This window comes from Tympanuchus pallidicinctus, unplaced genomic scaffold, assembly GCF_026119805.1.
Source record: "Tympanuchus pallidicinctus isolate F22 unplaced genomic scaffold, pur_lepc_1.0 scaffold16, whole genome shotgun sequence".
In the NCBI taxonomy this organism is placed as follows: domain Eukaryota; kingdom Metazoa; phylum Chordata; class Aves; order Galliformes; family Phasianidae; genus Tympanuchus; species Tympanuchus pallidicinctus.
The window spans coordinates 17457400-17471305 of NW_026294679.1; the positions used below are offsets into that span (position 1 = coordinate 17457400).

General features: G+C 41.7%; 1 protein-coding gene across 1 annotated transcript in view; it reads left to right on the forward strand.

Annotated features, from left to right (window-relative positions):
* The window catches only part of ANTXRL (ANTXR like), a 51915-nt gene extending 40054 nt beyond the window's left edge, over window positions 1–11861 (forward strand). Inside the window, exon 18 of the mRNA XM_052677251.1 lies at window positions 6800–11861. Within this exon, the coding sequence (XP_052533211.1) occupies window positions 6800–7024 (225 nt within the window). The 3' untranslated portion in view covers window positions 7025–11861. The remainder of the gene's footprint in view (window positions 1–6799) is intronic.
* The last annotated feature ends 2045 nt before the right edge of the window (window positions 11862–13906 follow it).

Below are 13906 nucleotides of genomic sequence, written 5' to 3' on the forward strand. Positions count from 1 at the left end.
GGTCCAAGACATGTGATGTTTTGTGCATTCCTGCAAGAAATCTTGTGACTCTGGCCCTTCTTTCAGGAGGTGTCTGTAGCCCACTGCTGCATTTTATTGCTAAGACAGAGCTAGAAAAAACATGCAGCTCCCTGCTGAATGGAGTGTGATACAAATTATTTAAATAGCCCTGTCTTCATTACTGGGATGGATACTCCATGTCACCTGCTGTGTTGTCCTTTCCTTCTGTGCCTAAGCTGGATAAGTGGTAACAGGCATATGGCAGTTGGGTTGTAGGGATGTGTTCAGCATGAAGTTTATTTTGCTGATGGACCCTAAGTCTAGCTGAAAAGGGCCAATTTCCCTGGCTCAGCTTTTCCTCCATCCAATTCCTAGAACTGGCTGATTCTGTTTTCTATCTATTTCAATCTATTATTTAAACATAATAGATTGTTCCCAGAGGACCCATCCCTTACTTTAAGAGGTGCCATGTACGAGTGGGACTACGAGCTGAGGCACAGTGTCTACCGATGTGCACATCCAGCTGGGCTGTAAGCAGTTTGCTGCTTCCTCTTGGATCTTCTTTGTGTATTTTGCATTCATCTTGTTTAATTTTCAATTTATTGAATGTACTTATAGCCATTATAGGGAGCTCACTGTTAGTGTATGAGTGATTTATCACCCACAGCATGCTGATTTTCTTTTCTTCCAATAGCTCCATCACTAAAGGAGGGACCAGAAGTCTAACTAGTTCATATCTAAAGATGCCAGATAATACACTCAATTAAGAAATGGAGGGAATGCATCTCCTTTTTAAAAGCAATACTGAAGAAAACTGTATTTTCATTGTTGTTCACCCCTGCTTTATTGAATCTTACTTCTAAAATCCTCTTCCATTCAGTAAACCCCATTTTCTCTGACTGGTTCATAGTACTTGATTGACAGCAATTCTGAATTGCCAAATATATCCCCAGAAAATTGTCACTGAAAGGAGAGGACCTGTCCAACTGGAAGATGTTTAAAGAGCCAAACTCCCATACAAACAAATATTTTATGGTAATTATATTGTTTTGTTTTGAGACCTAATAGCTGGAAATGGCTATATATAAAAAGAAATAATTACAAGTTTATAAATTAAACATCAATAATTGATGGAATAATCACAGTGTTACATAATAATTAAATTTTAATGATTGCCATTCATTATAATTAAAAAAGAATTATATATTATATATTTATTGAACTGAAAACATGACCAGCCACCACGCTGCTGATACAGGAATCTCAGACTTTTCCAGTATTTCATTTTTCAACACAAAAACAGTGTCTCAGTCCCAAATGTAAAAGTGGGGATTATTAAAAGTTACTAGACTGGGCCTGAAAACCAGGCAGGCTTGGGTTTTATGTGACAAGTCGTTTCATTGGCTCACTAATTTCTAGACTGCATGCTGCAGGGTAATCAGTGCAATTCCCAGGAAATCCATGAAGGTTTTAACGAGCCGTGACATGTTCAGCACACAGTCAACATGAAGCAGTGCAGTGCAAGGAAGGTTTTGGCACAGGCTGCTTCACATAGGTCCTGGCTGCTGAGGAGCCAGCTGCTAATCCTGATACTTGCCAGTGGACTCAAGTAGTGGGGGCTCTGTACCTCCCTGCTTTGTCTCTGTCTCTATAAAATGACCCTCCATATTCTGCCTCGTTCATAAATGGAGTAAAAAGGCCTCGTTTCTGATCCTCAATTTTTTTCCAAAATTCAACTTTTACAAAAGTGATTGACTTTAAAGGTGTACAGTCTGTCGGTTTCTCAGTCTTTGGGTTAAAGCATTCAGTTAGCTAAACTGACTTACTCTCTGTACATGCTAGCTCTTCAGCATCTTTTGTCTCAGATTCGAAGTTTCAGCATTCCTTTTATCTTTACTAGGCTTTTCTCACTTAGATTTTCAGCAAACATACAAACTATTCTGCTGAGATCTAGAACTCTGCTTTTGCATTGGTAGACACTTAAGAAGTGATGCTAAATGCTAACAAACCAGATCTGTGTGTGTGTATATATGTATGTATATATGTATTTAATTTCATGATCTTGTGCTTTGGACAACAATGTGAGGACCTCTAATCTCTGAAGGAATGATTTTTCAACTCATGCTAAAAGGCAAGATTCATGTTTTTCCACAATCAAAGACCTAGAAGTCTTAAATTATAAGTCTATAAATTATTTAATTAGTGCTAATTCTTTTTCAGTCAGGTACCATCCCTCTCTGCTAGTTAAAACTGGGGCACAGAGATTCCATAAGGAAAAATATGGGTGAATGAAAGCTCAAGTAAAATTTGTAATGGGAATGATATCTTCTATTGGGTCAACTAATGCAGCTAAAAAGAAGAAACAGACTGACCTTAGCATGTACAACCATTCCAATGTGCAGAAAGATTAAACTGGATTTGATTTTTTATTAAATAAATACCCAAGTTTTACTTGAAACAGGGAAAAGTGACAGCGATGGGCAGATGGGTAGGATTTTGGAAATACTTTTTCTGGGGTGTTCTTTGTACCATGGGTGTGGAGACATGCCCATGATATTGTGAATTGTATGGATCCTTTCTCTCGAAAACTTGTGGAGTAGTAACTAAGGACTTCTGGGCAACAAGTGCTGGGGAACATTGTACTAAGCTCTGTGAAGAAATTAGCCCAGAAAAAAGATTCAGTGACTTTCAAGAGGTTCCTCCCTTCCTTCCCCCCACAAACCACACACAAAAGCACATCCTAGGTGGTCGAGGAGGCATTGCCTAGAAGTACAAAGTGTCTGAATTGCACATGTGATTGTTACACTGGGATAAAAGCTGGAATCAGGGCAAGGACAGATCCCGCTGCTTCAGTATTTGTGCTTTTTGAAAAGCCAGTTTGGCAAGCAGCGAAACAAGAGCCTAACAAGTAGATGGACATATGGGGAGGCAAAATAATTGTGCATTAGGAAGACTGTGCAGATGTGAGCTGAAGCAAGGGCGTAACTCCATATGGCGCTGCGCTGACCTTCGGTTGGAGCCTGAATGACAGTAAGCGGGACGGGTCGCACCATCTGAGGGATGCTCTGCTAGGAGAGGGGCTGAAACCAGACAGAACTGGATTTGTACAGATCATCTGCTTCCTAGAAAACAATAAGGCAGCTACTGACAGCTGTTGTGCTGGAGATCACTGTGGTGTTCCTGCACTGTGCAGCTCTGAGCCCTTTCTGAAGCACTTGGTGTATAACATGCTTCTGGGAAAAAAAAAATCCTGTTATTGCTACTAATGCAATGGTGGCTTTTGATTGCTGTTAATCCTTCATGCAAGGACAACAGAGATCAGTGAGCAGTATACTTTTGGAATAACGTCTAAATATTTCTGTCCTGTCTGTTCTGTCTGATTTCTGTGTTTCAAGAGCCTTCAAATGCGTTTGGAGAGGAGATTACTTAATCTTTTCAGACACAGAGTATTAAGAATTTTGTAGCTGCTTTAAGCAGCAGCTTATTTATTTAAGAAACCGTCACAACTTTTTTATGAAGGTAATCCCAGAGGGACATGCCCATGAGGCAAAAGAATTGCTGTGGCATTTTGTTGTTTGGAAAGTGTAATGAGTGCGGGGCTTAATTCTGCAACCTGGAAATCCTTTAATGAAATACACCAGAGAAGTTAGAACTGACTTAGGATTTATTGTCATTTGTTCCCCCCTTTCCCTTTGGGCTGTTAATCCTAACTCTGGCTACGAGTTCAGCCTCGATTTATCAATGGCTGCTTGAAGTGCTCAGGAGGATTTGCTCCAGTATTCACCAGAAGTCTTTGATGTAAGAGATTGTAGGCTAACACCAATGATCTTTCGTGAGGAAGTGTCACAATGCATACATCGATCAGACAAGCCTCTATCTGTCAGACTCTCCCAACCCAACCGTATTTTTCCTGACACAATGCGGCGCATGGCCTTTAAATTACCCATCTGTCTGACAAATCAGCGAGTGTGGCAGAAACTGGCAGCAGCTTGACGTCGCCTATCACTTTAAGTGAAGTGAAAGTAATGCAAACAGATTTATGGGATCCCCTTTGATTATAGACTATGAATATATTTGGAATTGATGTTTGGGAAAAAGACAACAGAGGCGGCAAAGGCTGGTAGGCAAAAGCGCTAGTGCTGGGTTTGCATCTTTGCATTTGTTCTGGGAAATTGTTCTGTTTTCTTTTTTTCCATCTCCATATCCTGAATCTTATCTGAATACCTCTGACTTCTTTTTTTTTTTTCCTTAATTGATTATTTTGCCATTCTAAATTTGTAAGCTCATAAAATCAAGGCTGAATTTTCTTAAATGTATAGCAGTACAGCTATTAAATTAATCTGTATCATTCGTTGCCTATCAGTAAATACTGCTGATTTTCAAAGTGAGCACAGCAGAAGACAAATGTCAATTATAGGCTGACAAGGATGGCCATTTGCTGCAGCGCTGGGAAGGACTTGAGTTGGATGACAGTAGAGCAAAGCACTGACCTATGAGTTTCTTGATTCAGCTGTGTATCTTTGCAGAAGCTGCCAAGAAGCAGGCTTTTGCCCATTGATGCCTCCATGCATCTGGCCCCAGCACAGTGTTGCCTTGAACCAGGCTCGTAAGCAAAGTCTGCTTTAACAAGCCTGCTTTTTCAGAAGGAGGATTTTATCCCACTTATTGAGGTGGCTGTTTAAGTGTAGTGGTGAATTTGTGATGGTGAAAACTTGGGCTGAATACGTCTTATGTACAGGCAACAACACATCCATTCAGTTAGCTATTGGCTGCAGCTGAGCCCTGAAGCCCTGAGCCATCCAGTCCAAGTAAGGGTAGGGTGGTACCATTTGGGCGTTAGTACATTCGTTGAATCATTTTCTGAGCTCCCTGAAGCTTGCATAAGCTTCTCTTGATGCATAGCAGAAGTAGCTCTGTTTGCCTTTCTACAGAGAAGTCATGTACTAAAAAGATTCTCTTCCTTTTAAAGGAGTAGTTTCACAAACCAAGATACAGGCATTGTAAGTCTCCTAACAAAACAAATAGATGTGGCTCAGCTGTGATGGCCTTAGCCTGGATTCCACTGGAAATTGTGACTTGTGGAGTTGCCAGAGAAACTCAGCCCATTCCCTGAACACCTTTGGTGTTTCCTTGTGCCAGGCAGCACTGAGCCAGAGTGATCTGTCCCTGTCAATGGACTCTTGTATCTCCTTTTTTATCACAATCTTATATAGCTTCAGAGATCACAGTCTACAGCTGCTTAACTCTGAAGGAATCCTGAGTTCTACTTGAGGGGAATTCATATACCTTTGAGCTGAATTTGCTTTGTTGGACCCAACATGCAAACTAAACCTCAGCCCATTATCATGGCTTTGCATGTCTTTGAAAATTATGTAGGAAAGCTGCCTTCTGGAATAGATACTTCCTGACTTATCAAACTGCTTTTGTGCTTTTCCCCATGCAGTGTTTGTCCTGGAAAGAGAAAAATAGGTAATGTTCCCCACCATGATAAACTGTAGAGGGCATTTGTATGAGGGTGGTTGCTGCATGGAACAAAACCAGGCATGATGAACAAAAGAAGTGCTGGCAAATGGGGTTCATCACTAATGGCTGAGTACTGTCCAGCCCACAGTTATTTGTATGGAAACCACATCCCATAAAGATGAGAAAAAAAAATCATAGCCTCTTCCTGCTTCTGATAATTGCATAGAAGCTGTGAATGACCTCTGTTCAATATCTGAAGGGCTGTTAAGAGCTACTCTACTGAAATTATGGGGTTGAGGCTAATGGGATTAGCCAGTTTGTTACATCAGACATTTGAAGGCTCCTGTGAATAGGCTGTTGGCAGTGTAACTCCTTCATTTTAAGACTGTCTTCACCTTCAGCCCTTGTATGTGATGATGAAAGGTCTTTCTGAATTCCAGGCTTCTGCCAAGCTTGTGGCATCTGGATTGTTGCCTAAGCATCTCCTCCCACTTCTCCAGGTGAAGAGATGGGTATAGAGATGCCAAGCATTGCATCTCTGCACACAAGTTTGCATCTGCAGGGTTTCATGAGGCTTCCACAATGACAGTGGGCTGTTTCGTAACAAAACATGGTGACCATGGGGAGGAGCAAGTAGAGCAGAGAGGTGAGGTCCTGGTGTCTGATTGAGATTGCTCTGGCTACTCCCCACAGGAAAGGTGAGGTTGTCTTTAGGGTCTTGTCTCTCTTCCTGCCTGCAACTTGTTTGGTGGAAATCTATTGTCCCACACCTAGTAGGTTTTTATGAGGACAATAAGGAAGCCATATCTACATTTGGAGCACAGAAGAGAGTGTAATATCTCAGCATAGTTTTGGAGGTACGGCCACCATCTAGGCTAGCATCTCTGTGAAAAGGAAGGCTACAGGTGGTGTCTTTGCTAATGTTGTTCCTCAGGTATAATCCTGTTTCTCCTGTGAGCTTTTTCCACAGCTTTATCAGTAAGGGAACTCAACTGGCAGGCAGTACTTTGTGGTGGAGCTATGACAGTAGCCATGTTCTGCATGGCTGTAATATCAAAGAGTGCATGTCAGCAAAATCACACAGAGCTCCTTTTTGGTTTAAACCAGTCCTAGGCTATTTTCCATAGGCAGTAACTCTGAAACACACGGAAGGCATTTGTTTGTAGTGCTGATCTTTAATACAGCAAGGCTTGAATGTCATGTCTAGGGACCCAGTGAATGACACTGGATGAAGATCTATAAGCGCATCCTGCCCCTCTGATTACAGCCCTTTTAGCTAGCTGCTGAATCAAAACACATGCTTTTTATGAATAATGAATTTTTCTTTTACCTCCAGGGGAGATGCATAAACTTCACTCGGGTAAAATCAGATGGGACCTCTGCGCCTTACAACCCACCACCAAAGCTGCCACGACGGGACAACGTCAACCATGCTCCAAGGAGTCCTTCTCCTCCGGTGTCTCTGCAGCCCCCCTCCAGGCAGCCACCTCCTGGGCCACCCCCATCCCGAGCCCCTCCTGGACCTCCCCCTTCACGGCCACCCCCACAGCCCATGGCTTAGAGCGCAGCAAAATCCTGAGTGGCAAAACACGTCTCTTTGCTGAACACGGCATATTTATTGAGTATTGGTTTACAGTTAAAGATAACAGAATTTGTTGCTGGTCAGCAAAAGAAAAAAAAAAAAAAAAGAAGAAGAAAAAAAAAGAAATTACCAAGTGTCAGTTTTAGTGTATGAATATATTTATACCACACGTGCTGAGTAAGCATTCAGTGGATAGATTCAGAGCTATGGGGTACACAAAAAAAACCAAAATGTATCAGCTAGATACAGTAGCAGTAGCAGCTTTTGTTTGTATACGTTTCAAGATCTATTTACATGTGACATTTGTCTGACTTGGTATGTCAGATCATACATTAGTAACTTTAGCTGGATACACATGCATCTGTTGTTTTGATAGCTGCCACCTGCAAGTTGATTAAACATAGTTCATTGAAGCATTTATATTCTTTCCCCCAACAGTACTGCATCCAGATGTTAACATGGAACAATGAGTATAAAGATAATTTCTGCCTTTAGTTCTGCTGGTGGAACTTCCGTGAAAGTTTCTAAGGAGGCTATAACAATAATAAGGTAAAATGAGACTGTGTGCCATTAATTTAGCATAGAAGAGGGGTGTCCATCTCCTGACAAAATTAGTTTTGAATCTGCCATGTCTGCATATGTTTAGATCCGGTTGTGTAGGTTAGTCACTGAAGGCCAGATTTTGGTTCAGAAACCCAAACCCTGAACAAGACCTGGGTTCAATGTTGTCCAAAGTTCAGAAGAATTCCAGTGAACTTTTTGGCTAGTTATTTTGTTTTCATTCATAGAAAACACTTCAAAATTGAACAAAAATGTGTAATTTGAGCATGAATGCTACCATATGCAAACTGTATGTTACATAAATCAGGAGTATTGGTGGACTGATTCCATTGCTGTTTAATCACGGATAAATTTCCTTTCAGTCTTACTGCCAAGCAGAACAGGGTCATTTTGTGATTAAAAGATGAATCCTTCTGAGAGGCTTTTTTTAGACAGCCTGGATCCCAATAATCTAACCTTGCAGTCTACCTATGGTCAAGAGAGGCACGGTGGGAAGCGTCAGAGTTAGCCTTTTCCCCCCTCTTATATAATGTTTGTCTGGAGGATTTCCAACCACTGACTGTTTGCTCTTGACCTCAATTCTGTTTGTCATCAGAAAGTGATGTGGGCACCTCCACCATCACTGTACAGGTAGGAGTTTGACGCGGGACTGTGGGGCAGCCCATGAATTGTGTTCGCTAAGCGATAACTGTATGGGTTGATCCCAGATCATTCCCTAGTGAATCAGTGTAACACCTGAGCTTGCTTTTCTCTACCAGCATCTATCACATGGTATTGGAAAGGGTGGCTGCAGATCCTTATGCTGGTTAGCTTAGTCACTAGCTATGTTGTTAGGATATCTGTAGAAATAATGCTTATGTTGCATTATGACTCTGCATATATCTATCTCACCATCTGTGTGTAGGTGGGGGTGTGTAGCACATCACACTGGTTATTGGCATAGAAATCCACGCTAAAGCACTAACTGTATCATGTGGCTGCTCCAGATTTAAGGCCTTGTTATGCAGATTTTACAGACGTATAAATGTCCTGTTGCAAACAGGAATCAGGCTTACTATTGCCAGTGGAAGTCCCACTTGCAGAACAACATACCAAGCTCTCATGGGTCCGTGCTGATCACTGTGACATGCCGTGTGTATGCAGCTGAGGCTGTCAAACTCAGAAGAACCACAGAGCCTCTTTCTCTTCTTGCACTGCTTTGCTCTCTTGAGTTATGCCCTTACCTCATGTATATTGGTGCAGGTAGTGGAATCACACTCATGGTTGTCAGCTGGCCTTGGAGCTGTTCCACATTCAGCCAGCAAAGCACTTCTGCATGCATTAAAATGTCCTGCAGGTCAAGAGGAACATCCCTATGCCCACTACTTTGCTGACCTGTGACTATATCATGATCAGAAAGGAGAAAGGATGCACTTAATCCTCATTTTTTTTGGTCACTTGAATAGGGTTTGCAAAATGTGGTCCATAAGAATGGATTTCTCTTTGGAGGAGAAGTGTGTGTAAGTGTGTATGTGTCTGTGTGTGTGGGAACTGTGTAGGTTTTTATATTTGGTTTCTCTTCCTTTACAAAAACTGTTCAGAGTGGCATTCCCATGAATGGAAAGGCAACACAGTGATCACTTACCTCCTTTTCTTTCAGCTGAAAGGTGAAACTATGTCAATTTTCCGCTGCTTTTCTGGTGAAACTCCACTTTTGACACAAGAGGAAGGAACTGGATGACTCCAGTGAGGGGTGGGCACCTGGAAGTGGGGGAAGGTGCTTTAAAAGCAGAAATCATTGGTTAACATTTTTTTTTTTTACCTAAGGAATCCTATGTGAGACAAATTTGCTAGATCTAGGACCTGTTGTAACGTGAACATGCAGTTGAACTTAATAGCATCTCATGTTGTCCATGTAAGAATCACAAGCCAACAAACGCTAGTTAGGAATTGAAATTGCGCATAATAATAATAAAAAAAAACCAGCCCTGCCACAGCAAAACATGGCCTTTGAGGCTTATCTGTATGTGAAATTGGGGCAGACCCAAGTCTCTTATCAGCATGTGGTGATCAGATTGTAACAATGGTGGATTCCACAAATGATGGAATATTGAAAGGAAAAAAATTCTTACAGATTTTGTATCTCTTCAAACTTGCAACAAATGGATCAGATGTGAAAAAGCCCAGAAGACATACTCTTTATTGTCTTGCTCCCATATAATTCTTGAAGATAGGTCAGTAGAGTTGTTACAGATCTGAATTCATGTTACTGTAGAATTTGACTTAGTTTCAGTGAGAACAGGAGTGTTGACTATAGAAAATCAAACTTCCAATATGTCTGTCTCTTCTGGTTGAGGAAAGTATCTTCCTTTGCTACAATAGCCAGTCTTGCAGAAACAAGATGCTTACATTTTCTACGTAATATGCAATTGCATGAAGAATAGGAATGATCTGGGTTTCTAGGTGATCTATACATAATAAAGCAGAAAGCACCATGAAAATTAAATTCAGCGTAAACGGAGTTCCCAGCATCTTCTTTATGTAAAATTAAGCTTCTCTGATGGGAGCAGTGCAGGTTTAGGTGATAGTTTGCTGGTAACTTGGGAAAAAGAGAAAGCAAACCTGGCTGAATTGCCTTTGCAGTGGGGGGCCGTAAACATACTGCACTGGCTATGGAAAGACTTCTTGTCTTTGGAGCAAAATTGCCATTTGCAGTGATCTCAGGCACTATAACAATGCAGTAGGAGAAACTGGTTATTTTACATTCTGTTGAGCTTGATCCTTACCTGGTGTAAATCAGCATAGGCAAATTGATGTCAAGACAGTAATATTGATGTCTCTGAGCTGAGAGCTGACTCAAAATGAAGGAAGGGACAAAATCCTTGCAACTGGCTTGATATTTGACTATGTTTATTTTGGTATGCATGTATAGCAGTTGTGACTGCAGTACTTACACTGCTGAGAAATGTTCTCATGTGGGAGGATTCCCCTGTATGTTCCAGCTCATTGCATCATTAGAAACTTACAAAAAAGTGAACAACTATTTCTTCCCCCCATCCAAGAGAATAACTGAGGATTTAAGGAGCTTTTGGCTCACACTTATTGCAGATGTTAAATGACACAAGGTGCAAAGATGTGGGGAGGGAAACTCCATGCGTTTAAAGCTGATATGGAACCATGTTGATCAAAGCATTTTTATGGCCATCTTTCAACCCCAGTGCATGTATTGCCATCTGTGGGAGTAGCCTGCAGAGCAGACGGCCTTAAGTGTAAGAAAGAAAAAGAAAGAAAAAGAACCAGCTCCTCATCTGAATGAGCGAGCACAACAATGAATGACATTATTTTGTGAACTGTACCAGTTCAAATGCATGTGCACCTGGTGCTCCTAATGCTTTTTACTCCTGTTGGTCTTTAGACAACGTGATCAGTAATATGCTTTCTCTCTTTAAATGTTAGCTGTTTTTATTGCTGTTGTTTTGTTTTGTTTTGTTTTAAAAAAAAAACAACATTTCACTGAGAAGACAGCCCTACTTCTGTAAATATAGAGTTTAATTTGGAGGAGACAGCACACTTCTGGATGTTACTGCTGGACAGTTATTTATTAAAGGGGCTTAAGGTGAATAAATACAGGTGGCTCAGGATACATGCATGCAAGTGTGATAATGCAGTATAGCATTTTCAGTTCTCGGTAGTTTTGGGGAAGGGGGAATTTTAGGGTCATCATAGTATGTTTAGAAGTTTGTTAGTGATCTGATACTTTCAGTAATACAATAGAGATTCCTAACATTTAACAGTGCTTGAAGAGATTATGATAGATTTTTCTTTTTTTTAAAGTGGGTGGGTGTTGTGAAGAAGAAATGTTTTTGTTTTTAAGGGAAAAACAATGTACTGTACTAAACCTTTTTCTAAAAAAAAGAAGATGTGTGTTTTCAGAAACAGTGGGAATGCTGGCTGAGAGACAGCCAGGGCAAGGAGATGAGGGACAGAGGAACCAGATGGATTTCTGATGGACAAAGAGGTTTTAAATGGGGATGTGGGTTTGTTATTGATACATGTGGTACAAATTTCTGTAACTGACATGCTGCTTCCATGTTATAATCATTTAACCTTTATGCATTTTATGCGCCTGCTCCATTTTTCTAAGAAAATCCTGCAAATGTAATGCCTGCATGCAAATGTGGGAGATGTAGCCAAAGTCTTATAATCCAACATAATGTAGTCTTAATGAATTCAAAATCAACAATAAAAGTGCTTACTGGTTAAACACTACAGAGAATTTCATTGTAAGGGTCATTTTGAGAGGGAGTAAGCTTGTCTGTGCCTGGTTGCTCTCGATTCATTATGTGACTAGAAACAAGGGTATGTTCTGTGTTTCAGTTTCCTGTTTCTAGCCTGAGAATTGCAATTCTTGCCTAATTCAAGGGCATGGCATTCCTTTTTATAAGTTCTTCTTGATCTCAGGTTGCAGGGTAAAAATGCTGACAAAATTCCACTGAAATTGGTGCTCAAACACTGACTGACACATGGAACAGGATGTACACATGTACAGGATTGCTATCTCAAAAGAGAAGTCTAGTGCATAGAAATAAGATTTGAAGCAAGATGCTAAAGCTCAAATCTTCAGCAAACAACAAATTATATGGCAAATCCCATACCCATGAAAACTTTGTAGACACCAGTCTCCAACCAGGGTTGGGTGTCCCAAGCACAACTGCTGATTTCTAGAAGCCATGCCTAAGTACACAGGACCCAATCCTAAATTCCCTTCTCCCTCACTGTCTCTGATGCTAGTTGATTTTCTTCCCTCCCTGCTGGTAAGGCTTCCTCTGTATCTCTCCAATCCCCACTGAGGATTTCAGGGGTGAAGGGTTGGTGGAAACATGATGCAGGCAAGGAGGTCAGGAGGGGTAAGCCACAAAAATCTCCAACCCAAGTAGGCTGCAATTATGGGCAAACGAGCATGCTGCAAAGCTGCTGAGCTGTGCAAAGCATGGCAGCCACAGCCTTGTGTGCAATGGGATAGTAAGTTGGTCCTTGCGCAGGCCCCTGAGCCCATGCGATCTCTACCTGGGGCACACAGCAAGACAGAGTAAGGCCAAGGACATCTGTGACTTATGCCATCCTGTGAATGCAGCATGTGGCTTCAGCCAGCTTGGAATGTGATGCTTTCTGGACCTGGCTGGCCTGTTATCCCTATCCTTACTAAAAAACTGTAATGGGGGTGGTCAGTCAAGCTAATGTTCATTTAATGGTGGAGTCTCATCTGCAGAAAACGTGGACATTGATTTTGAGGGGCCTGGTTGTCACATGAAGCCATTGTGACAAAGCTAGGTGGGAGCTGTGTGTGGCAGAGACAAGTGCCTCCCTCCCGTGGCAGATTTAATGGGAGCTGAAACCCTCTACCTGGAGCTGTGCTCCTCGTGGTGTCAGGGGCTCTGACAAAACCTCACTCCCACTGTGCTCCCCAGGCTGGTAGGACAATACTCACCCAGAACAACTCTGTGGCCTTTTCTCCTTTTTGTTCCCTTGTCTGGTCCTTATGGGAAAGGCAGGCTCAAGCTCTTAAAAGAGATCAGATAAACAATAGCTGTCCTGGAGCCAAAGGCTCTGGGCATTTTTGTCCTGCATTAACAAAAACCCAACACTGGCTTACAGCTGTGGCTGGTTAGGTTTAATGCATGCCTGAGACGACAGAACTCAGATTTGACCTGAGCTTCCCCAGAGACCGGGAATGTGCAGATCCAGGGCTTTGGTTACAGACTTGTCTATATATAGCCCTCAATGCTGATGTAGCACCTTTCATCAAACATACTTCACAGTCTCAGGAGTGGCATTTACATGTGAACATACACCAACATACCCTATTTGGTTGCATGGAAGTTGGAAGCAGAAATGTTACTGACTTCAGCACTGAATCAGTAACTGAAAACTGCCCCTTCCCCCTATGCCCTCATTCCTAAAGAAACCACAGGCAGCCTATGCTGCCCATGCTGAAATTTTTCTGATCTTTACTTCATGAACGTCTCTTGGCCTTTAGATGAGGACTTACCCTGTGCTCCATCAGCTTCTGCAACTAAATTTCCCTGTTGCTCATACTGCGGACTCTCTCAGTGCCATTGCAAGGGAACATATGCTGAAAGTCTCCTAGCCAAGAGTTATTCTGATTTCTGAGGGCAGCTCAGAAGTGATGGAGACCCCAAAGATGAAAAAGCTATAAGCCCTGAAACAAGAGGGAACAAACAGGCATTCTGCTGAAAGGTTTTGCCTGTGCCATTGGTTGAGAAATATTCCCTGTTAAGCTTTCTGAGATGCAGAATTGGC